This window comes from Miniopterus natalensis, chromosome 7 (assembly GCF_054644295.1).
Source record: "Miniopterus natalensis isolate mMinNat1 chromosome 7, mMinNat1.hap1, whole genome shotgun sequence".
Lineage (NCBI taxonomy): Eukaryota > Metazoa > Chordata > Mammalia > Chiroptera > Miniopteridae > Miniopterus > Miniopterus natalensis.
In genome coordinates, this window is record NC_142087.1 from 15,368,662 (window position 1) to 15,395,718 (window position 27,057).

Consider the following 27,057-nt stretch of genomic DNA (forward strand, 5'->3'; position numbering starts at 1 on the left):
TTAACATGAATTATAGATATCACGAATTTTCACCCCCCTCATTCCATTTCTACATGTATCTGTTGGCCACTTGTATATCTGTTTTGGAGAAATGTCTATTCAAGGGTTGTTTCTTTTTTTGCTATTGAGTTTTATGAGTTTTTTATATATTTTGGATATTAATCCCTTATCATAGAATATGGTTTGCTCATATTTTCTCCCATTCCGTAGGTGGCCTTTTAATTTAGTTGATTGTCTCTTTTGCTGTTGCAGGAGCCTTTAGTTTGATGTAGTCCCACTTGCTGATTTTTGCTTTTGTTGCATTTGCCTTGGTGTCATCTGTAAAAAATCACTGCCAAGACCAATGTCAAGGAGCTTGTTTTCTTCTAGGAGTTGTATGGTTTCAGGTCTCATGTTTGTTTACGTCTTTAATCCAGTTCTAGTTAATTTTTGTGAGTGGTATTAGGATAAGGGCCCAATTTCATTCTTTTGCATGTGGTTATCCAGTGGTCCCAACACCACTTATTTTATTTTATTCATTAAATGTATTGAGGTGACATTGGTACTGACATTATGTAAATTTCAGGTGTACAACATTATAAGTTGAAATCTGTATATTCTATTGCACCAACACCATTAGTTAAAAAGACAGTCCTTTCCCCATGGAGTGTTTCTGGGCTCCCATGTCAAGTATTAGTTGACCACATGGGAGTGAGGGGCCTTTGTCCTCTTAATGTCCCAACCCCAGATGGTAGGGCCAAGCCGAGGGAAGCCGAGGCCAAGCTCCATGTGTGGGTTTATTTCTAGGCTTTCAATTCTGCTCCATTGATCTATATGTGTTTTTATGTCAGTACCATACTGTTTTTATTTCTATAGCTTTGGTTTTTTATTTTTGATAGCTTTGTAATACTGATTTATGTTTTAAAAGTTCTGCTTGAATCTTTTAAAAAAAATATTTTTATTGACTTTTTAGAGAGAGAGGAAGGAAGAGGGAGAGAGAGAGAAACATGGATGTCCAAGTGAGACATGGATTGGCTGCCTCCTGCATGCCCCCTACTGAGGATCAAGCCCGAAATCCGGGCATGTGCCCTGACCCAAAACCAAACCATCAACCTTTGAGTGCAAGGAACAATGACCATCTGAGCCACACCGGCCAGGGTATGTGCTTGAATCTTGATACAGCAATGTGAGAGAGGCATAATTAGCCTCATATTACATATGAGGAAGTTGAGAATCAGAAAATAAAATTTCTAGTGGTAAAGAAAATAAAAGTTCTGCTTGAGCTGGGTGAAGGGTGGATGGGGGAGAGAGGGCAGGAGTGGCCCAAGGTCTGATGCAGCATCCAGGCAGAAATGGGTCAGGTGAGGCTGTTTCATGCCCCTGCGCTGGTGCAAGGGGTCTGAGAATCTGGGCCTGGGATGTGGGCCTGGGGCTTCAGTGTCATGAGTGTTTGGACCTGTGGGATGGACCCCAGCAAGAGAGAGAGGGAAGCCGAGGCCAAGCTCCACAGCAGCAAGGCTCATTTGCATCTGGTTTGCATGTGGAGTGGACAGGTCAAGTTGAAAGCTGGAAAGGCCTGCTCCAGCACCTTGGGTGGAGGGTCTTGGCTGCTAAGTTTTCACAAAGAATCTGTCTCTAGGCTGTGACCTTCCAGTTCAGGAGGGGCCCTACTCCCCACCCCCAACTCCCTCCGGCTTGGCCCTACCATCTGGGGTTGGGACATTAAGAGGACAAAGGCCCCTCACTCCCAGAACCCCCTTCCTCTGCAAAATCCCATCTGTCAGGCCCAGCCTCTGACCTTGGACAGCCTAGTCAGCGCAGGCCGCAGAGTGGGGGGCGGGGAGAGGCCCCCAACCCTAAGGGAGACCCAAGCCTCTCCTCTCAGCCTCGGCCATCTGTTCTGGGCTGCACGAGGCTTCTGTCGCCTGCTCCATCTGATCCAGGCCGGTCACCTCCCCTTTCGGGGCCTTGGTTTCCCATGTGTTACATGGAGAGGTGGGACTGGGTGGCTTTTCCAGTGGCTTCTGTTCTACTTATGTAATTGTTGCCGTATCCATGGTCCACTTGTTCTATTAGTGACTTAGGGTTTTTTAAGTGAATGTACGTGCCTTAAACAGATTCAATTGAAAAGAAATTTCTCTAAGTAGAAATCCATTATCGTTTGCCGTAATTAGAAAAATATGGGGGAAATGATGGACTGGGAATAAAGCTATGCTATTAAATTCTAGTCTAGCTTCAAGTGAAAGAAGCAGGACACGTTTTTATGATATTTTAGAAAAGGCAAAACTACAGGGAAAGAAAACAGATCAGTGGTGGCCAAAGTAAAGTGGAGGGAATTGTCTGTAAAAGGGCACGAAGGCAGTTTTCCCAGGCAATGGAAATCATTTCTTGATTGTGGTGGTGATTACAGACTATACACATTTTCCAAAGATCATTGAAGTGTATACTGAGTTGGTGAGATTTATTGTATTTAAATTTACCTCCACAGACAACAATTTAAAAAGGAACAAAATATCCAGTTTAGTCCTGATTCTGAGGCCCCCTCTCTTTGTTGAAATGAGCAAGTATAAGGAGCAGGTAACTAACAGGGCAACACCAAACAGACCCTTTTCTTTGAGATGAAAAAACAGTGAAAGAATTGAAGATGAAATAACTTTGATTCTAGCATTATACTGTTGAATACAATAGTCACTAGCCTTGTGCGGCTATTTTCATTTAAATTAATTAAAATTTGATAAAATTTGAAAGTCAGTTCTTCAGTTGTACTAGTCACATTTCAATGTCTCAATAGCCACATGTAGCTAGTGGCTACTGTAGTGGATAAATACAGAACATTTCACCTTCACAGAAAGTTCTAGTGCACTGGAAGTGGAGAGCTGATGGGTCTCAGCTGGAGCCAAATCCAGCTTGATCCTTGGGCTTGTCCGCTCCCCCCCTGCTTCCCTCAGCTGCCTCAGTCTGTCCCTCACCCCCAGAAAACCCGGGGCACAAGCATGTGCGCTCTCTGCCAGGATTTGAGATCTCTCAGGAGCCCCCAAGGTTGTACTGGATAATCTCTGATATGGTCATTAGCATAGAGCACTGTCATCAAGCCAGATTCTGGCCAGGTCCCGTGCTAAGGGTTTTGCTGGCATCATCCCAGGGACTCAAGGTAACACCTTACAAGGTAAGTGAAATCATTCTTTCCATCAAAGATAAGAGAACTGAAAGTCCAGAGTATAAGGAACTTACCCAAGCCAGGCAGCGGGGGGGTGGTAGAGCTGGAATTGGAACATTGACAGGCTGATCCCAGAATTCCTGATCTTGACCTTAAACTTTTTATCTTTAAAATGTAAAGCCCTCCCTGTGGCCTACAGACTCTCAGCAATTTAATGCCAGTCTCTTCCTGTCTTTCTATTCCAGCCACTGGCCTTTTGGCTCAAATATATCAAGTTCATTCCTGCCTCAGGACCTTTGCCCATGCTGCTCCCGCTCTGCCATCCTCTACGCATTTGCATGGCTGCCTCTTTCTCACCCTTCATGTCTCAGCTCAGAGGACAGGCCTCCCTGGCCCTGCTATATTCAGCAGCCCCTTTTCCATCTTGCCTGTTTCTTTACTCTGCTTTATACTCAGTGATAACAGCCCCACTCTGAAAGCCCCATTTTTGATACATTCCAAGCCCTTTCTCAGATGGTTAGTCGGGGAGCACTCAGGAGGTTGGCTGGGAGCCATCAATGCCTCCATTTACCTAATAAAAAACCTGCAGCCTGCTCAGGGGGTGGAACACCACGTGGCAGAACAGGGGGTATCCTAGGTTTCTGTCTCAGGAAAGGGTGCTGGCTTCACTCTTACCCCTTGCTGGGGCAGGAGGTTGGAAAAAAAAAAAAGACAGAATCTGCCTTCAGTGCTCCCCAACAAAACAGAAAGGGGAGCAGGACTGATCTGGTCACAGGTAGGTCTATACTCTGATGGGGCATCCCAGGATTCAGAGCAGGTACTTTTAGGGGAACCAGGTGGGAATTTCACTCTGAGCTATCGTAACAGTGATTCTAATAGTAGCCATGATAGTAATCATGCTGTTGGTCATTTAGCATGTGACAAGGCCCACGCTGAATGCTTGGTGTCTATTATCTTGTTTGATTCTCATAACATCCCTAGGAAGTGCTGTCACCATTCCCAGTTTGCAGGGGAAGAGCTATAGCTTAGAAAGGTGGAGCCACTTTCCCACGATCACACAGGCAGGAGGGTGTGGAACCAGCATTTGAATCAGGGTTGCCACCCTGTACCTCGTCACCCCCTGAAATCCCCTTGGGAGGAGAGAAACAGGGAGGACAGGGGATGTGTGGGAGGTGACCTTTGAGCACTTTCTCAGTTCGGTTCTCAAATGTCAATTGAGTGCCTGCTGTGTGCACTGGACTGGGCACTGGGGTGTGGGAGATGGAGCAGGCCAGTCCCTCCTACATCTAAAATACTCACTGTTGCTCAGCCGGCGTGGCTCAGCAGTTGAGCATCGACCTGTGATCCAGGAGATTGTGGTTCGATTCCCACTCAGGGCACATGCCCAGGTTTCGGGCTCAATCCCCAGTAGGGGTGCAGGAGGCAGCAGACCAATTACTCTCATCATTGATGTTTCTCTCTCTCCCCCTCCCCTTTCCTCTCTCTGAAATCAATAAAAACATAGTTAAATAAAATGTTCACTGTTGCCCATATGGGGACAGCGGACCTGCAAATGGAAACATGCAACACAATTCCGTATGACCAGAGACTGTGGGAGCATGGAGAAGGGTCCCTGGCTCAGCTGGGGAGGGGACAGGAAAGGCTCTGGGGCAGTGACTTCCATAGGACATGGTGGAATGGGCCAGGAGAAGGAAGGGCAGGAAGAGCATTGCAGGCAGTGGGCACTGAGGGGAGCAGTGGGTGGTGGCGTGGAGGGGCAGCTCCAAGCAGCTGGGTGTTGCTGGAGCGGCTGCACAGGGCAGGGAGTTGGTCATGGAGGCTGTGAGGGTTGTTCATACATCCAGACCCAGAGAAAAATCTCCCTCCCTAAGCTGAGGGCAGGGAAAAACCAAAGAGAGAGGCTGGCCACTCCAGTCTGGTAATTAATAGAGTTTATTAAGGGAAACTTACATACGAGACACGTCTTGAGCTGCAAGACAAATTGGACCCCTGTGTAAGGGGGGGGAACAGTCACGGGTACTAGTCTGTGAATGCTGCCAGGTGTGGAAATTACTTTACACACTTGACCAAGTCAGGGCAACAACCTGTTCCGGAACCAGCACATAGCAGGAGTCAGGGGAGGGGTGTTGATTTGTATCAGAATGAACATCAACTGCAATCAGACTGACTCTACGAGGGGTTTGCAGATGGCAATCTCCGTTCCAGCCTGGGTTCAAGCTTGCAGGACAGACAAGTGGTCACGTCATGGAACAGTCTCTCCTCCACGGGCTGGCTCTCAGGGGGCTCCTCTTGAGCCGAGCCCTCCCCTGCTGGGCCTCCTGGCTGCACGCTTTTCCTGGAAATCCATGCGCCCCATGATCTCGAGGTGTTGGCACCTTGGGCCTTGAGGTTGCTCTGATCCTGCCTGGTTTAGGAAAAAAAAACCTTTCCAAGGACAGAAACCCAGAACCTCGATTGGGTTGTGTATTCTGGGCACCTTCCTAAGTCCATTGTACAGATGGAGAAATTGAAGCTCAGAGATAAGAAGGGCCCAGCCCAGGGTCACCCAGCCTGGCAAATGGGGGGAAGCAAACAGTGTGGCTGACCAGCAGGGTGTGTCCTCAGACCTGGAATATGACCATAGGAAGCTGGGCCTGAGTCTTTGGCAGGTGGAACCTGGCCCTCTGGAAGCACCAAGGTGGTTTGAGGGGCATGAACTGTGGGGAACTAGAGACTGAGGACAGTTCCTGTGTCCGGGCAGTCTGGTCCTAGGGTAGGCACCCTATACTTTAAAGGGGGCTCTAGCAGAGGAGGAAGTGTCCCTAGTCACATCCTAGAGACCCATCCTCGGGAGAAAGCATTTTCACTGTTTCTGTGGGCTGTTTATTAAGTGCTGTGAGGCATAGGGCTTCAGGGTTGAATATGTTCGGGAAATAGTAGAGTAAGCAAAGAGAAATGTTTCTGACCCAGTACTTCTCAGAGCCTTTACTGTGGTGATTGTGGGAAAAGTGGGCAAGAGAAGTGTGGACCCTGCCTTCTGGGAGCTCACAGTCACTGGAGGAGACAGACAAGACACAAGCACAGGGACCCACCAAGTGTCAGGAGGCTGGAGTGCTTTGAAGAGAAATGTGAATGATGAGGGGAAGCTGAGGGGTTTCCTGGGGAGGATGACGTTTGAGCAGAGACCTGAAGGAGGTAAGGGGGCAGCTGTGTCTGGGGAAGAAGGGCCTGGGCAGAAGGAACAGCATATGCAAAGGCCCTGAGGCTTGAGGATGCTCGGTGTATTTGAGAAGTAACATGAGGGCGAGTGGTTGGATCAAGTTGGGCTGAGGGGGAAGGTGGTAGAAGATGAAGTTGGCAAGGGTCAGCTTCCAAAGGCTATGGTATTCAGAGCTTGTTGGGGAGTCCTTGGAGGGTTTGGGCAGGGGAGTGACACCTGGGGACATGCTGCCTCATGAGTTTATACTGTCAAGCAACCTCATAAGCAGCAGGAGCAATAGCCCTGGGGTGCTGAGAGTCAGTCAGGGTGCTGGGCCTTTCACAAGCCTGGGAGGTAGGCATGGTTAAATCCCATTTTTATAGGTGAGGAAACTGAAGCTCAGGAAGATGTGCTTGTATCTACATAGTAGGTCTTAAAAATATTTCTGGAACAAATAAATGAATTGGGAGATACATTATTAAAAAAAGCTTTCCCTGTCACTCAATATTCTTCAAAACCATCATTTTTAATGGCTGTATGGTATTCCATTCCAGTCTCATTCACCATTCCCATTGCCCTGTAGCCAGGAAATTAAGTTGTGGGTTTTTTGTGTTTTTTTTTAAAAAAATTAATAGCAATGCTGTAGTAAATATATATATATTTTAAATATGTCTTTGTTGATTTCAGAGAGAGGAAGGGAGAGAGAGGGATAGAAACATCAGTGATGAGAGAGTCATTGATCTGCTGCCCAGACCGGGAATCAAACCCCGATCTCCTGGATCCTAGGTCGATGCTCAACTGCTGAGCCGTGCCCGGCTGGGCTGAGTTGTCTTTTAATTCACTGCCTTATTTTATTCTCTCATAGAGTATCCTTAATGGTGTTACTTATTTTTAAAAAAATAGATAATATAGTTCTGGCCAGTTTGGCTCAGTGGTTAGAGTGTCGGCCCATGGACTGAAGGGCTCCGGGTTCAATTCTGGCCAAGGGCACGGACCTCGGCTGCAGGCTTGGTCCCCGGCCCCAGGCCAGAAGCAGCCAATCACTGTGTCTCTCTCACACCGGAGTTTCTCTCTCTCCCCCACTCTCTCTGAAAAGCAATGGAAAAAAAATATCTTCCGGTGAGGATTAAAAAAAAGATAAGACATTTATAAGGTACAAAATTCAAAAAGTATAAAAATTATTTTCTAAAATGCTTTTCTTCTTTCTCTAGTCCCCAGTCAGCCCAGTAGCTGGTGGGTCCTTCCAGAAGAGTTCAGATGTAAGCAAATATGTAGAGAGAGAACTCCCTTTCAATGAAAGGAAACAAAACAAAGTACAGCTATGGGGTGCACAGAAGATAGGGAACTAACATCTGAGGCTGATTTCATCTCGGTTTCGAGTGGAGTGAAAAAAACACAGCCAAGATCAGGGTGCTGGAGGAGGCATGGAAACAGCTTCAGGCCTGTGCACAGGGCACTGTGTTATTGCTGCTCACGTGCTGGGTCAGGATAAGGTCATAATGATCCTCCCGCTCCCTCTGATCTGGGCACACTAATGACAGCTTGTCCACCTTATTTTCACGGGCTCTCCCTCCCCACCCCTACATGGTTAGGGAGGGGTAGGACTGGGGTGCTTTCAGTCTCTCTGAATTGGCACAAGTACTTAAGGAACCCTTGGAGATAGGGGGTATCACCAATACGCTGTTGGCAGGTGGCGATGCTCAGAGTTCTAAACTCTGAATGTGCCCAAATGATCTCTCTCTTTGTGAGGCCTAATTTGGAGTCCAGGGGAGATTCTTTCTGCCCTCTTTTTGCCTCACTTTTTTACTCTGGGAATGAGACTCAGCATTCTTTTAAAAATTGGTTTTAGAGAGGAAGGGGGGGGGAGAGAGAGAGAGAGAGAGAGAGAAAAAAATGTGCCCTGACTGGAAATTGAACCCACGACCTTCCGGTGCACTGGTTTATGCTCCAACCAATTGAGCCACACCAGCCAGGGCAGAGGCTCAGCATTTTTATGTTGTTTTATTTATTTTAAGCTCCAGGGCATGCAGGGCAGAGGCAAGCTTTGAAGATGCTAGGGCCAGCAGGCTCTTTATCAAGGCATCTCAAATATCTCCCAAGCCCTGATTACAGGTGTAGACCTTAGAGAAGAATCTGAACACCACACCATTGTCGTCATTCCTGACCCTAAAATGGGGAAGCTGAGGTCTAGCAATGTGTTCACATGGTTACATGCTTTAGTAAAATCTGCCAAATCAAGGCATTTTAACCTCACTCTGTTAAAACCACCTTCTCTTTTCACTCTCACTTCCCCTGTGTTAGATGATGTAGGAGTGAGTGCTAGCATTTTGGGGATCTGGCTGAGAGGACTGTGACATTTCATTTGGATTTAGTGGTTTTATTTATGTTGTTTCCAGTCACTTTTGTGAATAAATTATTACCAACTGACATTCCAGGAATGCCTCTTCCTAGCACACTGAGCTGACTCAAGAGGTACTGTGACATGAAAACATGAGCCAGAGGTTATATCTCAATACATACGAAGGTCTTACATGTTTGTGGAAAGTATTATGGGGGTTATTCATAAAAGTAATATTATTTTTCTGGATTTTGTAATGTTTGTGGAATTTGTCATTTGTCCTGATTTCTTTTATCTTTCTAACCTAATAATCTTCATTACTTAATTTTATATTTGTAATTTTGTAGTTCTTTTCTTAAGTAAGATTCTCTAAATTGTATAAGCCTCAGGAAGTACAAAGTCTGGATCTCCCCCTTCTCAGTTTTCTCTGTATTTTAGGATCACAGGACCCTCATTGCCTTTCCTCACTGCTACTGCCAAACAGGCCTTGCACATTTACACAGGGAAATAACAAAATAGTTAAGAGGACTTCTGCTGGATCCAGACAAACCTTTGTTTTCTCATTTATAAAATAGGAATAATAGAATCTATCTTCTCAGATAGTAATAAAGTCAAGTGAGACAAGGTGTGTGGGGCCTCAAGCACAATCTAGCAGAGGGCACAGTTAGTGCCAGGTTTGATATTTAGCTGGTCCTCACAGATAGAGCCAGATGCCCTGTTTTCTGACAGTAGCTGTTCTGATTTGGTAGGTGCCCAGGCCAGAACACCCAGCTGTGAGCTATTGGTATATTATTAGCCCCCTCCCCTATCTACCCAAGGCATTTACTCAGTAAGTGCTTAATCATTGGCAATCCAATCCAAGAATTTGAAAGACACTAGCTGGAATAGAAAACCGAGGTTGGTTCTAAATTGAGCAATGCCCTAGACTCAGTGACTCACAGCTATGAAATTTCCTCATCTCTAAGAGCCTTTTGAGTTAACTTAATATAATCCTGTTAAAAAAATTTTTTTGACATGTTTAAATGTTGGAAATTTGGAAAATCCACAAAAGCACAAAGAAAAAATTAATTGCAGTTATTATGAGTATACATCTATACATGTGATACAATTATGTATTTAATGCATACTTATGTTGTGCATAGTGCTTTGAAACATACTTTTAAAAAACCCAACACTTTCTTAGCCTGTTCTTCATACTTTAAATATCTTTTAACTACACCATTTTTAATGACCGCATAATATTCCCCATCAGTAAGTGGGGATAATTAAAGGTACCCATCTCAAAGGGTCATGCCATGAGCACTGACAAGAGTTATGTCATGTAAAAAGCTCAATAAACTTAGCTCTTCCGCAGAATGGATTTATATAACCACTCCCCTTTCGCCGAGCATTAAGGTTGTTTCCATTATTTTGCTATGATACATAACGCTGGGCTTTATAAGTCTTTGCTCCTATCTTTGGTCATTTCGGTAGTAAATTTCAAGACGGCTGGGTTTGCACATTTTAAAATGAACCCATTCGTTGCGCTGTTCAGGGTACAGAAAGGGAAAGGTGCTTGCGCGGGCTCATACGGCGAGTTAGTTGCAAAGTCGGGACCAGGAACCGGCCCCGGGACCCTAAACGGTGCCTCATGCAGCTGGGAAGCAGGAGAGAGTCCGGGCTGAGCGTCGAGGCAGCCGGGCTACGGCGGCCGGGGCCAGAACCCGAGGCCGGAGCGAAGGGGCGGGGCGGGGCGGGGCGGGGCGGGGCGGGGCGGGGCTGCCGAGTCGCCGGCTCACGGCGCAGCCGAAGTTAAACGGTCGCCTAGCAACCCGGGCGGCGCGGCGTTCGAACGGAAGCGAGGAACCAATCAGGATGTCCGGAGCAAACCATTTCCGTGGCGGGGGTGGAGGGAGGAGGCACGCTCACTTCCCCTTCCTCTGCGCCCCGAGACCTTCGTTCCGGTGGGCTCCTCGGGACGGCCACGTCCCCCCGCTCAACTCGGGTGCGGAGGACGGCTCCGAAGAGGTCGCGGCGGGTCCTCCCGCGGGCCTGGCCCCCCGGAGCGGCGTTGGGCGTGGCCATTCCCGGCCGGGGTGCGAGCTGTCAGCCTCCCCGAGACGCGAACTGGAAGAGCCGGGAGTCACCTAGGGTGGGCTCCAGGTGAGGGCGCGGGTGGTCGGGGGCGCGAGCTTGGTCTGGGGGCTCCGTTCACCGGGAGCCTGCAGTGTGTGTCCTCCCCGGTCATACCTGCGGGGAGGCGGTGGAACCCATTTCACAGATGAGAACGCTGAGACTCAGAGAGGCGCGGTCCGGCGGAGAATCCAGGTCAGGACTTTCTGCTCCACCTCGCCGTCTCTAGCCTGGGTAGATCTAGATCTGCTGTGAGAGGGGCAACTGGTGGTCACTTTTTCAGCCTCCTAGCAGCAGGGACACGGCCCATGGAGCCCTGGGTGGATCACCTCCCTCCTGTCCCTTCCCACACCATCTTTGGGTGCCTTCTCTGGGTATCTGCCTTCTCCAGCACGCTAGGGCTTGGACTTGGGCTGTTCCTCTCTCAGAGGGCCGCTCCGGGAGTTTAGGGCGGGACTGACATTTCTGGGCTAGATGCCTCGTAGGCAACAAGTGCTCTGATCCTGGAGTCACTGTTGGACTCTTGGGAATCTGGCCCAGATTGGGGGAAAGGATCGAGGCAGCCCCTCAGAGGAAGCCACTAGTCACCAGGGCCACTAGAGAGTTTGGAGTTGGGGGTGGGGCTAGGACTCTTCCAGGTGCCCTTCTGACCTAGACTATGCCCTGCCTCCTGGAGACCCCCCACCCTCACCTCCACCCCCAGGTTGCTATTGTTGGTTTCCTTTTGCAGGTGGGGAAACTGAGGTTCTAAGAAGATAAGACCCTTGCCCAAAGTCACACAGTCAGACTTGGCACTGCTGCAGTTGGCTCCCAGTCTGTCTGGCTTCAGTCTTAGAATCCTAGACACTCAGAATCATAGCATCTGAGAGTCTTGGATTTTTTCATGGGGAGTTATCTTCTCCTCCAAACTCTCCTGGCTCTGGGCATAAGAGCTCTGGGAACTCAGAAGAAAAAAAGTCTTTTATTCATTCTTTCAACAAATATTTATTGACTTCATATGCCATATGGCCTGCCCTCCCCTTGTCTGTTTTGTAGCAGTTGCTCCATTTGCTATCCTCTATGTATCACTTTTTAGTGAGTTTATCATCTTCCCCACCTGGAATTTGATGCTAGGAGGGGGTTTAGGATGAGGTAAGCGAGGTACTCGCCTCCAGTGCAGAACTTAGGGGTGCCAGCAACCTCTGTAATCAAAGTAACTAAAGCTGACATTATTGACCATTTGTGGTGTGTTCTGCTGGCTGAAGACAACTCATAAGGCCTCTATGCAGCACAGCCCCCCATCTCTGTCACAATTACAAGTGCATCCCTCAGTCCAGCTGTTCCACTTCTAGGCAAAGTGATGTAGGTGCAGTTATGCTGCAGCGTGGCGTGGAAAAGGGAGAGACTGGACCCAGGCTGAGTGGCAGCAGTAGGGGCCGATGGGCTCTTTAGGTACTGAGGTGGCACAACACATATTAGTCAACATATTAAGCGTATTAATAACATTATAATTAATATATTAACATATATGAAGAACAACATATTATTGAGTAAAAGGAGCAAGGTGAAAACAGTACACACAGTGTTTTGCCATATGTGTAAAAAAAAAAAAAAGAAAGAATGTATGTCCATTATTGCTTATATCTGCCTAAAATCTCCCTGGAAGGACACACTATCTGGTTACAGTGATGTCTGCAGGGAGGGGAATTGGGTAGCTGGGAACAGGAGTGGGAGGGAGTTTATTTTTACTTCATTCCCTTTATAGCTCTTGAATTGAGCCATGTGTATATATCACCTGGTAAAAATTGTATATCTATATATCTGTATCTATATATCTGTCTATTAGATTATATATTTAATCAAAAGACCACTGCCCTGTCTGTGATCTGTGACTGACTTGCTGTGTTACTTTGGGCAAGTTTCTTCACATCTCTGGTCCAAGATAAGAAGCTATAATGGTGAGCTCAGGCCTGGACAGAGGGCAGTTCAGGCCAGGAAGTGGCCTTGGCTATGGATCTGTCCCAATCCACACTTTCCCCATCCTTGTGCCAGGTCCTTCCCTAAGGCTTTGCACATGGTATCTTTCACACTCTCTTCACTGCAAGCGCCTTTGTCCCCATTTTGCTACCTCAGGTGCAAATGGAGACCCAGAGAATTGAGTTGATGGAGGCGGGCCTTCAGTGGGCCAAATAGAAGATTGCTGCCTTAGGTGACTGCCTCCGCATCCTTCCCAGGGCCTGCTCACCTCTGCCTTCCTGAGGTTTGTGCAAGGCCGCCTTGGACTCACCTCTGCCTTCCTGAGGTTTGTGCAAGGCCGCCTTGGACAAGGCTGACTCTGGGCAAGGCTGACGCCAGGCAGGTCAGGGCACGAGTGTCTAGGGAGACTCCAGAAATAGCCTGGAGCCTGGGGTGGCCCTGGGGGATGCCCAGCTAGTCAGGTGTTTCTGACCCTGACAGCTGGGCTGAAATTGAGCTGAGGCTACCCTACTGGCCAGCCCCCTCCCTGCTGCTTGGAGCCTTCCTGATCCTCCTCAGAGGCTGGTGAGGGCCTCCCTGTCTCCACCCAAATCTCGGCTGGGCTTCTGCTGAAGAGAAGGAGAGAAGCAGGTGGAAGGAAGGGGTGGGGGTGGGATACAGAATGTCATGGAAATTATAAACATCAGAAACTATACCTCCTGCCCCCTCAGCAAAGAATGAAAATCACTAACACCTCTTGAGCACTCATTGTGTGCTAAGTACTTTATAAGTATGAGCTAATTTAATTCCCTCAATGCTATGATGTAAGGTAGTTACCACTGTTATTATTTCCACCTTACAAAGTGAAACTGAGCACTAGAGAGGTTTATTAACTTGCACAAAGTCACCTAGAGCTGGAATTTAAATCCATGAAGTCCAGCTCCAGACTCTCTACTCTTTTTCTTTTTGTAAAATGTATTAAGATAAAATTGACCATTTAAACCATTTCTAAGTGTACAGTTCAGTGTCATTAAGGACCTTCACATGTTGTGCAACCACCACTACCATCCATCCCCAGAGCTTTTGATCTTTCCAAATGGAAATTCTATATTTATTAAACACTATGCCCTATTCTCCTCCCTTCTAGCCCCTGGCGCTCACTGTTCTAGTGTCTGTTTCTATGAACTGGACTACTCTAGGTACTCGTATCATTGGAATCATACAATACTTGTCTTTTGTGTCTGCTTATTTCACTTAGCATGTCTTCAAGGTTTACCTATGTTATAGAATGTGTCAGAATTTCCTTCCTTTTTAAGGCTAAATAATGTTCCATTGCATGTATATGTAACATTTTGTAATCCATTAAGAATGACTTGGGTTGCTTCCACCTTTTGGCTATTGTGACTAATGCTACTATGAACATGGGTGTACAGATATTTGTTCAATTTCCTGATTTCTATTCTTTTAGGTATATACCAAGAAGTAGAGTTGCTGGATCCTATAGTAATTCTATTTTAAAATTTTCACCTAACTGCCATACTCTTTCCACAATGACTGCACCGTTTATATTCCCAACAGTGCACAAAGGTTCTAGTTTCTCCACATCCTCATCAGTGTTTGTTATTTTCTGTTTGCTTGTTTTTTGGATTTTTTTTTTTTAATGGCCATCTTAATGGATGTGACGTGTATCTCATTGTGGTTTTGACTTACATTTTCCTAATGATTAGTGATGCTGAGCATCTTTTCATGTGCTTGTTGTCTGTTTGTTCACCTTCTTTGGAGACATGCCTATTTAAGTGATTCTGCACTCTTGGATTTATAACCTGACAGGGGTGGGTTAACATCCTGGGCTGACAAAGGCATAACCCAGGAGCTAGGCACTAGGGCATCTGGTTGGTTGAATAGTTATCACAGCTCACACTTTGGTGGCATTTGTCATGCACAGGCCTCATGCTGGGAAGGAGGCACTGTTAGGAGTCCTGTTTTACAGTTGAGGAAATGGAGGCATGGGGAAGTTGAATAACTGATCACCAGTGGAGCTGGTTCCAGAGTCCATGCTACAGAGTTGGCCAGGGAGATGGAATGGAAAAGGATGTAGTGTTTTGAAGTTTGGAGACAGAACAGGGCTCAGTTAGAAGTGGCCAGAGCCCACCTTGAATGGGGGTGACTTGAGGCTGGAGGAGGGGTAGGGGAAGGCCTGGGGCAGGGTTGGGGGTTGGAAGGAAGCTTGGTGCTGAGGAGCCTTGGCCTTTGAGGTAGCTTGGTTCCAGCCCTTTGAGGTAGCTTGGTCAGTGGTATCCCCTTTTGTGTTTGGTCCCTGGAGGAAGACAGTATGAAAGAGTGGGATGGAGTTCCCAGCCCAGTGGGGGAGATAGGAAACAAGTGACAAATAAGTGAACATCTGAAATGACAGGGGGTAATAAGTGCTTGGAAGGGAAGAGACCAGGTGAGAGAGTGGGTGGGTGCCTCAGAGTGGTCAGGGAGTTTTCTCTGAGGAGGTGACATTTGAAGGAGAAGAGGTTCCAGGTAGAGAACAGATGGTACAAAGGCCCCGAGGCAGGAAAGAGCCTGGTGTGTTCAGGAGCAGCTGGGAGGGCTGTGTGGCTGGAGCAGAAAAGGTTGACTATGAGGTGGGAAGGGAGAGCAGGGATTGGATCTGGGAGGGCCTGAGGGCCAAGTGGAGAATTTGGATTTTATTCTAAGGTGATGGGGAGCCACAGTAGTTTTAAATAGAGTAGTGATGAGATCTAATTTCTGTTGGGAAAACACTGCTATTATTGCCCCTATTTTATAGCTGAGGAAACTGAGACCCAGAACCACAGCCAGGGAGTGTTTCCTAAGGCAACTTCTCCCTCTGGGGTCCAGAGAGGGAGGCTGTGGATTCCTTAGGAGTCCCTGGATGAGTGGCCAAAGCCCAATACGGGAGAACTGTTCTCTGCCTCTCCCCAACACCCACACTTGAGTTCAAATCCTGGCTCTGCCATTTACCAGCTTCGTGATTTCAGGCAAGTGTTCCCACTTCTCTGTGCCTCAGTTTTCTCAACTGTAAAACAGGCGTAATAGTAGTACCTATCCCACAGGGTTAGCATATATAAAGAGCTTAGAAGACTGCCAAGTACAAAGAAAGCACTCAGAAAAATTCTTGCCTATTTTATTCTGAAAATTGTTACTGCTTTGCTTTCACTACTATTCGTGTCCAACTGAACCATCTCCCACCCCATTGTTGCCTCAGTGGAGGGCCAGGCAGGGACCCAGCAGGCCACTGTGGGGAATGATGGTCTTGTTGCCTCCCCTCAACCCTCTAAAATCAGGACCCAGGGCTTGGAGGGGGCCTCAGGGCTGACTCACTCCCAGGTTAGAGAGCTGTTCCCTGAGCCACTTCCTGTCCCCTCAGGCCCTGCACCCCAATTCTGTCTTACCTGTCTCCAGGCACAGACATGGAACTGGGCCTTCTTCAGCCTCCCCAGGATCTGAGGCTGGGGGCGCTTCCTTCTCTGGGCCTCAGGATCGCTGTGGAAACTGGCCTAATCAAATGTGCACCTGAAGTGGCATAACAGGGCTTAGGCTGGTACTACTGTCTCCTCTGAAAATGGGGATTAAGTAGTTCCCCGGGTGTGTGTGTTGTCCAGAGATTTAAATAAGTACAAGTGCCTGGCACTCAAAAATTATAGTTATTATTACTATTATTGCTGTTGTTACTAATGTTTACAGCTTGCTCAAAGCCTCTATAGGCACTCTCAGGCCCTAAGAACTCACCCTGACCTGGCCTGGAAGGTGGGACCCTCCTCACTTGACAGAGAGGTTGAGGATCAGAGAGGTTGAGCAGTCTGCTCAGGGACACACAGCTAGAAAGGGGTGGCATTAAGGTAAGGCTTGGTCTGGAGGGAAAGTGCCCAGGTTGGACTCCTCGGGGTGCCTTTGGGCAACTGATTCAGCCTGTCCCATCCTCAGAACTCCATTAGTCAAGTGCGGGTGATAGTAGAGCTCACCTCATAGGAGTTGTTGGGAGGGTTAAGAGGGTTAATTGACACCAGGAAAAGCACTCTCACGCCCGGCACAGTGAACACGCCCTGGCGGTCACTGTGGCTGTGGGGAGCCCGACTCGGTTTTTCTGTCTCCACGGGGGCACGCTTGCGGAGTGGGCCGCGGGGGCTGCAGCGGATGGGCCAGCGCAGCTGTGGAGCGAGAGCGCCCTGGCTCACGGAGGAGCTTCCTGGGGTGGGCCCTGGGCCCGGGCCTGGCGCGTCTGGGCTCGGGTCCTGGCGGCTGCAAGCTTTCTGCTCACTCCTTTTCGGGTTAATACCTGGTCGACGGGTTCACCTGCTCGCGGCCGGCCGCCGGAAGTTGCGCAAAGCCTGTTACCTGAGCCCCGGGTGGGCCGGGCGGGAGGAGCACGGCGCGGCGGCGCGGGCGCAGCCGGTACGTGCGGGCCGGGCCGGGCCGGGGGCGCCGGGTCGGGGCAGGGGCGGCGGGGCGCCCGTTCCTCCTGGGGAACGCGCGGACGAGGCGGGGGCTCACCTTCGGCGTGGATGGAGCCGGCAGACAGCGTGTCGTCAGCGCCCTCACTTAAGAGCAGGCCAACCCGGGCTCAGAGAGGGGTGACCAGCGGCCAGAGCCACACAGCGCGCCGGCTCGCGGCCTCCTCCGCCCGGGGGAGTGCCAGGATTGCTCCGAAGCAGGGCAGGGCAGAAGCCGGGCCGGGACCCGAGCCCCCCCGCCCCCTTCTGAGGCTGCTTTCAGGGAAGCCGGTGGGGAGGGGCAGGGTGGGGGTTCATGCCCTGGAGATGCCGACCGGGAGGGCCCGGGGCCGGCGCTTCTGAAGCCATTTGTGGGTAGCGTTTGAAATCCGTGGGTGAGGCGCTGGGTGACGAGAGGAGGCTCGGAGGCTCAGGACGAGCCCCACCTGGGGACCGCGACCCTGGCTTCCACTCGCAGGAGCCCCCGCACTTCCGTTTGCCCGCCTGTGAAATGGGGCTTGTGCAGATCCGCTGAGGGGTTGGCCTCTATCCAGCGCCTCCCGTGCGCTTCCAGCCTAACAGACCCTTCCCGAGCGGGCTTAGGGACCCCTGCGAGGCGGGGAGGGCGGTCTGCGGAGTTGGGTCTGTCCAAGAAAAACTAGGAGCCGGGTTCGTGGAGAGCCAGATGCTGAAGAATGTGCTCGACCTGTTTATCTCGCCATCCTCCCGGTGACCTGGAGGTCTATTTTTAACCGCGTTTCACAGATAAGCAAAGCGAGCCTGTAAGAGGCGCGGCTGCTGGCACTCCGCGCGCGGCCGGTGGGTGGCCAGGCCCGGGCAGGTGGGCCTGCGGCGCCTCGCACCTGCCCGGGGGTAGGCCCGGGGCGACAGGTCGGGCTAGAGAGGGTGGGGGCCGGAGCGGGGCGCGCGGGGCTTCTGCCCAGGCCCTGCCCATCTGACCTCCTTCGCCCGTGTTTCCCAGGTAGTGGGACAGTGCCCGGGAAGCGCCGCCGCCGACAAGTTGGACTGGTTTGGGAGGCGGCTGGTCGGGGGTGGGGCAGTGTAGCTACTTGGACAGGGCTCAGCGAGGCTGCCTTTCCTATCAGACCCTTCCCTCCTGAGGTCCCCCGGGGGTCAGCCCTGAGTGGGGCAGCCTTCCTTTCCCAACTACTCCATCCCATCTACCTGGGGAGCCCTGGCTCTGGGCCAGCAGCCCCCAAGGTTCTGTTCTCAACTTGCTATTGCAGCAAAGGTCCCAGACTGGGGTGGGGGGCCAGATGGGAGGGTGGAGGTGCTGGCAGGTAGCTTCCAAACGTGTTTTGTTTGCCCCGAGCATGCAATACTTTAAAAATTATTTTTATTGAATATTGCTAACATTTAAGAATCTAGAATTTTCCTGCACGTCTGGATTTCCAGCTTCCTAGAATATTCTACACTTACCACCTTGGACCCATTGCCCGCAGCAGACTGGGTGTGCCCCTCTTTAGTTTATCCCTGGACCGGCCATTCACATTTGGCCCCCTTGGGCATTTTAAGTCAATAAAACTATATTGAATATCTATTATGTATTGAGAGCAATATCTTAAAACTTACGTACTCTGAACAAAACAGATACCCCCTGCCCTCATGGAGCTGGTATTTTAGAGGAATGGGAACAACCGTAAACATAATAGACAAGTAACTTCAGCTTCATATGATGTGGGTCTTATTTACCTGCTCTGGGACCTAGGTTGGCCACTTCTCTGAGTCTCAGTTTCTCCATCTGTAAAATGAGGTGACAGTGACCCGTCTCACTGATTACAGGAGAGGACAGTGTCAAACGTCAGCACACAGTAGAGATCCCTGCCTCCCCACCCCAATCTAGACTTTTCCCTCCTGGAATTCTGGATGCCTAGGTGGGTCTGTCCAATACATTCTGCTAAGGATGGGCATGTTCCAGTCTGTGCTGTCTATTGTACTGTGCTGTCGTCACATATGGCTCGTGAGCACTTGAAGTGTGACTAGTGTGATTCAGGAACTGACTTGTAAATTTTTATTTAATTTAAATTTAAAGCTAAGGTTGTAGCTATAGTGGCTATTGAATTAGACAGCACCACTCTAGATGGTCTGAACTGTACGTCTTCTTGGTTATCACCTTGACAAAGTCCGCCTCCCCCAGTGGACGGGTGAGAAAGTCTACAGGTTTTCTTCTGGCCCATCTGCAGGGAGGCTGTGGGGGCACTTTGTGGCCCCAGCCCTTACCTGGAAAAAGGGACAGGGATGGCCTGGTGCCTGGGATACAGGGCTCTGATGCCTAAGTGTCATGTGGATACTTGTGCACCCAGGTGTGGGCACTCCTGCCTATGGGTGCCCATGCTATGGCTGCTGACAGATCAAGAGTCTGCTGGGTAGCCCGGCTGGGCACAGCTCAGCGGTTGAGCGTCGACCTCGGATCCAGGAGATCACGGTTTGATTCCCAGTCAGGGCACATGCACCGGTTGAGGGCTCGATCCCCAGTAGGGGACGTGTAGGAGGCAGCAGATCAATGACTCTCTCATCATTGATGTTTCTATCTCTCTCTCTCCCTCTCCTTTCCTCTCTCTGAAATCAATAAAGTCATGGTATTTTTCTTTTTTAAAGCCTGCTGGATGCCCCCCAAGCAGGGCTGTGTGATCTTAGGCATTTCCAGCCACTCTTGGAGCAGCACAGTTTGGGACTGACGTTTCCCTGTGAGAGGTGTTCATGGAGCCCCACAGTGGAAGCCGATGGTGCCTGTGCGCCACTGCGGCGGGGGGTGGCGATTTTCTACCCCTCCCCCACAAGCTCTGCGCTGTGCCTGGGGCCTGGCATGTCTGGGCGGGTGCATGGCACAGAGCAGCTTCCTGTTTGGGTAGGTGAGGCGTGGAAGTGGCACCAGGCTCCCTGTGGGCAGTCCAGATTGGGTTGGAGCCCTTTCTCTTGTTTGCCTAACCCCAAGACTCCTGTGGCAGCACCGCCTGGCTCGGAGGCAAGGAGTAGAGCCACCAACTTGCTGGATTAGCTTAATCAAGCTCATTGCCTCCCTGAGCTTCAGTTTCTCCATCTGCAAAATGAACTGTTAAGGGCACCTGCTGAGGTTGAGCCGGCCGGTGCCCAGCACGCAGCTCGGAGCCCGCTTTGCCTCCTTTGAAGTGTGCCTTGCCCTCTCTGTTCCGCTCGGGCTGCGCGCGGCTTTCTCCCGGCCTCAGCTGGGCCTTCCTCGCGGGAGGGCAGGGGTGTGGGCGGAGCCTCAACCTCAGCGGGTGCTTCCTGCCTCCTGATTGGCTTTCTGTGAATCAGAGGCGTGGCCTCGGCGTTTAAAGGGGAAGGCGTCTTCGGCCCCTTCAGTCTTTGCTGAGCCTTTGTCTGAGGTGCTCAGCCTCTTTCTTTCCTCCCCTGCAGCCGTTGCCGGCATCCAGCTGCCAACTTTCTGCCTGGATCGCTGTCGCCTCATCTCTCCAGGCTCCTCACACAGAAGCCTTGGGGTATGTAACAGCCATGCCCGTGGACATGCTGCCTCCTGGAGCCCGGGACACCCCTGCCCTACCTTTCCGCCTGCGGACCAAGGTCCCGGGCTACCTGCTGTGGCGCCCGGCCGACGGCGGAGCGCGGAAACCCAGCGCGGTGGAGCGGCTGGAGGCCGACAAGGCCAAGTATGTCAAGAGCCTGCAGGTGGCCAGCACCCGCCAGGAGCCTGTGCAGCCCCTGCTGTCCAAGCAGCCGCTCTTCAGCCCCGGGACTCGCCGCACGGTGCTCACTTCCAGCCGCCGGGTCCTGCCTGGCCCCTGCCGCCGGCCCCAGCTGGACCTGGATATCCTTAGCAGCCTTATCGACTTGTGCGATAGCCCCGTGTCCCCTGCCGAGGCCGGCCGTGCCCCCGGACGGGCAGAGGTGGCCCCCCAGGACCCCCCCGGCGCCTCCCCACGCCCGCCTCCCAGCACGGCCGCGGTCCGCCGCGTGGACGTCCGCCCCCTGCCGGCCTCACCTGCGCAGCCCAGCCCGGCCCCGGACACTGCCGCCTCCAGCCCGGCCCGGCCCCCGGGCGTGCAGCGCTCCAAGTCGGACCTGAGTGAGCGCTTCTCCCGCGCGGCGGCCGACCTGGAGCGATTTTTTAACTTCTGCGGCCTGGACCCAGAGGAGGCACGGGGGCTGGGTGTGGCTCACCTGGCACGGGCCAGCTCAGACATAGTGTCTCTGGCCGGGCCCAGCGCCGGGCCGGGCAGCTCCGAGGGGGGCTGCTCGCGCCGCAGCTCCGCCACCGTGGAGGAGCGGGCGCGGGAGCGCGTGCCCTACGGCGTGTCGGTGATCGAGCGCAACGCCCGCGTCATCAAGTGGCTGTACGGGCTGCGGCAAGCGCGGGAGGCTCCGGCAGCCGAGGGGTAGGCCCCTGCTGGGCCTGGCGTTCGGCACAGGACAGCGCTTGGAGAGGGAATTGTCTCCGCGACCTCTCCTGCACCCTTTCCCTGGCTTGCGGCAGACCAGAGAGTGCCGCCTTTTGGGAACTTGGTATGGGGGCAAAGGCTCAGAGGCCGGCCAGCACCCATCTGGCAAGGACTGACCCCTGAGAGAGTGGCCTCTTGACCTTGGACCACTCCCTATTCCTCACATGGAGGGGCTTTGACAGAGTGTACCTCCGCTTGGTTCCTCTCACGGTTTGGGGCACTTAGCCCTCCGCCCTGAGAGTGAGGGACCGAGGATCTCTACCAGGCCTGCCTACCCAGTGGCCCTGTTCCTTCCTTCCTTGGCCTCTGTCCTTTGCTGACTTTCTCTTCCTTACTCAGTGGGCCCTGGTTCCCTGGGAACTCACCCTAGGGTGGGGCAGGGAAGAGTGGTCTAGCCACTGTTATTCCAGGCCTTGGCAGCCTGGCCTAGGTGGGTAGACTACAGGAGGGACTGGTAGGAGTCTACATTGCTCTGGCTTCCCTCCCTTTGGTTAATAAACACAAATGCTTGCTTTTCAAAGATTGGGTCATCAGACTCTTCTGTGTTCGCAAGGGGAAGGGGTGGGAGAAGTCTTGGGGTGGGGCCTTCTAAACCTAGTAATAGTTTACCCCAGGACCCAGTGGCGCATGAGGTCGGTGGTTGGCCTGGTGTGAGGGATCCTCAGGGAGGCTGTTGCATTTTCTTCATAAAGGAAGAAACTGGGCCTGGGCACTGAGTGAGTCAGGATAGAGCTGGGACTGGGACTGGGCCTTTCCCCCAGACCAGGAAGGGGAACTGCAGGGAGAAGGCTGACATGGTCATGGACCCTCCCGACCATGAGTGTTCTGACTTCCCCACCTCCTTCCCAGTCCCCAAGGGGGCAGGAAACTCAGAGAGGGCAAACTCTGAACTTGAAGTCCCATAGGCCATAGACTTGGGGGTTGGAAGTGGGAGTTCTTGGAGGAAGAGGGACTTGGCTGGACAGCACAAAATGAGTGGGCTTACCTCCAACTCTGGGTGACCCTGGACAAGTCAATCTCCCTCTGGTCCTCAGTGGAAGAGTTGGACAGCACAGTCTTCTTTGAGTTGGGGGAAGGGGAAGGAAGTGGCTGGCACTGGGCTTTGAGGTCTCAGTTCCTTTCTGTCTCTCTCCAGGTTAGTTACCTGTTAGGAGACCTCACCTTGGCTGGTGGAGTAGCCAGTGCTAGAGCTAGGGGCACAAAGGATGAAAGCCTGGGTGGCTTCTGCCTGCCCTTGGGTGGGAGAGGGGAGGGGCTGGGTGGTGCTTCCTTTCACGCAGGCAGCCTTGGCTGCAGCACTCAGAAACAGGAAGCTCTAATGGGGGCCCTAGTGACAGGTTTGATGTAGGTTTTATTTTAAGCATAAAGAGGAGATTTCCGCTGGGAAACATCCAGGTCAGTCCAGCTGTCTGTCTGTCTGTCTGATAGTCTAAACCAGCCCCTGGGGGATTGGGCTAGGCTCAGCAGTTCAGGGAAACAGGGGAAATTGGGTTATAAGAAGAGGATGCTGTTAGAGCCCATGAGAATGGAGTTAATCCCTTCATGATACAGATGAAGAGCCGAGACACAGGGAAGGTGATGAGCTGCCCACAGGTACCCAGCAGGTTTGATAATGTAGGAGCTGGGCCTCCTGGTCCCTATGTTAAAAGAGTGATGAGGGCAGGTGGATAATCTGGGCAGGCTCTGCAGAGATGGTATCCTTTGAGGTGTCAAAGACCAGCCCCTCTGGGCAACCTGGTCAGAATTTTGTGCTAAGTGTTGCCCTTGCTGTGACCTGCCTGCCCCCAGAAACACAAGAAGGTGGGTGTTTTGGCTCATTTTACATGTGAAGAAATTGAGGCTGGGAGGCCCCTTGTTCCTGGAGGAGGCTTAAGTGCTGGGCTCAGACCCTTTACACTCATCCTGTCACTAAATCCTCAAGATGACTTTTTGAGGGTCGCCTTCGAAGGTCATCTCGTCTTAGAGCAGGAGAGGTAGTAGCTTGTGGGCTGCCCCAGAGCAGGTCGGCCCTCTGGCCTGCGGATACCCCACATTCAGTGGCACTCTGGCTCCGTGATTCTTTTGACACATGCCTCACCTCTTCCCCATCCTGGCAGCTTTTCCTTCTGGTCACTTTATTGAGTACCTACTGGATGCCCAGCAGTGGGTAAGACACTGCTGGGCCCTGGTCTTGGGATGGGGAGGGGACAGGCAGCTAAACAGTAAGCACATAGTCGTATATTGTGGAGCAGGGATCTTTAGGGACTTCTGCCTAATGACCAGAGCTGTTCCCAGGAGCTGGGCCCGGGGGAGCTGAGTAGGGCATTGGGAGGGTCTGTTGGGAAGGAGCGGGAAGGGATTCTTAAGAGTGGGGAAGGGGCCAGCCTGAGCTTTGACTCATGCAACAGAGGCTTCCTAGTTCCGGAGGGCTTCCTCTCTGCCAGGAGCTTGGAGACGACTACCCTTCCATGTGGGCATCTGTGGAGGCCGCAGCTGGGGCTTCGGCCATTTCCCCAGCCAGCCCTCCAGCCTTGCCAGCCTGGCCCGCCTCGGGGACTGTGGAGACAGCCCCTCTATTGTTCTGCCTCCAGTTGGAGTGTGGGGGGCGATGAGTAGCAGCCGCTGCCTTTGAGCCCCTCTGAGGGCCTGCAGCTGCTGCCTGGTCCCCCGGGGCTGCCTGGCCCCCGTCGTAGCTCCCCAGGCCAGACTGGCCCCAGCTGCCTAGCCCCTAATTAGTCAGGGATGAGATCTGCCCCCTGATCTATTTCCCACCGCCTAATTATATACACGTGGGCTTGGGAGACTGGCAACCTGGCTGCTCACTTCTGTCGTGAAGGTGTAATGGGCCCCTGGGAAAGGCATCCAACCCCACCTGCCAGAAGACTTCCCTTTACCCTCCTGGCAGAGGATGGGGTGTAGCTAGAGGGCCTTGTGACTGTCCCTGGTGAAACGGTCCTGGTTCTGCTACTGAGGCACTCAAGGAGATCAGGGAAAGAAGACCCTCATCCTGCCTGACACTGGGGGGAGCACGGAGGGACTGAAGACTTAGGCTATAGGAACCCAGGGTAAGATGGGGACATGGGTGAGATCATGGTAACAGCTGTCCCTGCCAGATAGACATGCATACGGGAGGGCTTAGAGTTGTGTGGTCCATCCAGGCCCAAGACAGAATGCCCCAGTCAGGTTTTTAAAAGTTTAATATTATTTTTCAGATAACATTCATATATTTCCTCTAACACTTTATTGAGAAAAATTTCAAACTTAAAATTTGCAAGGATTATACAGTGAACACATGTGTCTACCTACTAGGTGCTCAATTCTTATTATTTGCTAGATTTGCTCTATCAGGCATCTATCCCTTACCCATCTATTAAGACAGCTTATCTTTTTGAAGCTTTTCAGAGTTGCAAACATTAGTATGCTTCCCCTTAAAGTCCCTTTAGCGTGTGTATCATTAATTATAGTTCAATAGTATTTGTTTAGTTCTTTTATCTTTTTCTGGGAGGTACAATTTACACACAGTGAAATGCACAGATCTTAAAGGTACCCTTTGCTGAGTTCAGACAAAAACATACTGTACCCCATCCCCCAATCAGGATACAGAGCAACACTATCAATGTGGACAGCTCCCTGGTGTTTCTTCCCTGCCAACTCCTGTCCCCACCTCATGGGTATACCTACATATCTATATAAATTAAATAGTACTAATAAAAAAACATTCTCTTGCCCTGTCCTTCTCACTCCCAGCTCAGCTCCTCCAAGCAATCACATTCAATTCTTTTAACAATTTCTTCTGGTACTTTTCTTCATATTTCTAAGTAATGTGCTTTTCCTGCTGCTTTTGTTGTTGCTTTTTAATTTTAGGCAAATATTGACCTACTTTCTGATCTGATGTGTTTATATATGGCTTCTGCAGCCTGACTGCCTGGGTTGAATCCCCAGCCCTTCCCCTGACTGGCCATATGACTTTGGGCAAGTGACTTAACCTTCTAGTACCTCAGTTTCCTCACTTGTAAAATGAGAGTAATCCGAATGTATAAGATGCTGGATTGCTGTGAGGATTCACATAGAATGTGCCTAGAATAATGCACATTACCCAGTGAGTGGTCAAAATTGTTTCTTTTCATCATTATTACTGTCAAGGAAGATTTAACTGTTCTCACCTTCCTCTCCTTTCAACCTACATTTGTCACAATTTTCCATTAAGTGATACTTAGTGTTATTTATATTATAATTATATAAGAATTGTTCCCTGCCAAGCCAAATCACATATTATGGTTACATTTCCTTTCCTGTGAAACTTGTTTTTTTTTCTGGAGTTACTACCTGCTTAGCTTTTTATTCCCTTAGTGCCCTTTTAACTCATCCTTAATTCTCAGAAATCCTCGATTTCTTCATAGTTACACATGGAAGATAATTTATTGGTTCCAGTTTCTTTCCTGTAACCCTTCAAATGCTTTTTAACAACCTCCACTTTTTTTTTTTTTTTTTTAAATCCTCACCAGATGATATTGTTTCCATTGCTTTTCAGAGCGAGTGGAAAGGGGAAGGAGAGAGAGAGAGAAACATCAATGTGAGAGAGACACATCAACTGGTTGCCTCCCACACTTGCCCCGGCCGGGGCTGGGGATCAAGCCTGCAACAGAGGTACGTGCCCTTGGCTGGAATCGAACCTGGGACTCTTCAGTCCATATGTCGATGCTTTAACCACTGAGCCAAACTGGCCAGGGCAACAACCTCCACTTTTAATAAAAACAGTGGAACCAATTTTAAAAATAGAATCTCAAGCAGGAGGACAATTTGTAAGACAAGCATTTGTGAGCGCCACTGCATGCCCCTGCCCATGTGGGTCGCTCAGAGGGATGCAAACGGAAGCTGTGGCCCCTGCTGCCAGGCCTCGCCGGTTACCCATGGGAACCCCTCAGTACTGCCCCTCACTGGTGCCATCCTGTGGCCCATTCTCTACCCCTTGCTTTACTCATGCGTTCATTCGACCAAGTCTGCCTGGCCCTTCTCCATGCTTGGCGCTGTGCTGGCCAGTGCTGGGGACATGGAGCTTGGGCAATGTCGACTCGCCCATTTCCACGTTAGCTTTTTGTTGCCATGTAAGCAGCCAGGAGAGTGATCCGAATAGAGATGTGTGGGGTTGGGTGATGGCTGGTGTGCGGATGTGACCTGTAAGGGCGTGTGAATCTTTGTGGGTGCTGACAGATTTTCAACAGAAGGCCATTTGCGTACGTTTATGTGCATATGCATATGTGTACAGGTCTTGTCTGCACAGTGTGTATTTGCAAGGTACGTGTTTCAGTTCGTCTTTGCTGCTTAACAAAACACCCTAAACCCAGTGGCCTAAGAGAACAATTATTCTATGATTTGGCATTCTGGGCTCAGCTGGGCAGTTCTTCTGGGCTTACCTAGGCTCACTCTTGTAGTTGCAGTCAGTGGACTACAACTGGGGGCTGAGTGGTTTTGGAGGGCCTCCC

At 50.8% G+C, this 27,057-nt stretch overlaps 1 protein-coding gene across 2 annotated transcripts; it reads left to right on the plus strand.

Annotated features, from left to right (window-relative positions):
* The first annotated feature begins 10,663 nt into the window (after positions 1 to 10,663).
* FAM110A (family with sequence similarity 110 member A) lies at positions 10,664 to 22,178 on the plus strand. 2 transcript variants are annotated; one of them, XM_087818827.1, is made up of 2 exons: positions 10,664 to 10,794; positions 20,556 to 22,178. In XM_087818827.1, the coding sequence occupies exon 2, from the start codon at positions 20,652 to 20,654 to the stop codon at positions 21,534 to 21,536; it is 885 nt and encodes a 294-aa protein (XP_087674953.1). In that variant the 5' UTR covers positions 10,664 to 10,794; positions 20,556 to 20,651; the 3' UTR covers positions 21,537 to 22,178. The 2 variants fall into 2 exon arrangements, with proteins under 2 accessions (XP_087674953.1, XP_087674954.1); XM_087818828.1 differs by lacking the exon at positions 10,664 to 10,794 and adding an exon at positions 10,804 to 10,959.
* Positions 22,179 to 27,057: the final 4,879 nt, after the last annotated feature.

Bases quoted from the DNA above. Each gene is read 5' to 3' on its own strand.
- FAM110A (XM_087818827.1), top strand. From the start codon at position 20,652: ATGCCCGTGGACATGCTGCCTCCTGGAGCCCGGGACACCCCTGCCCTA.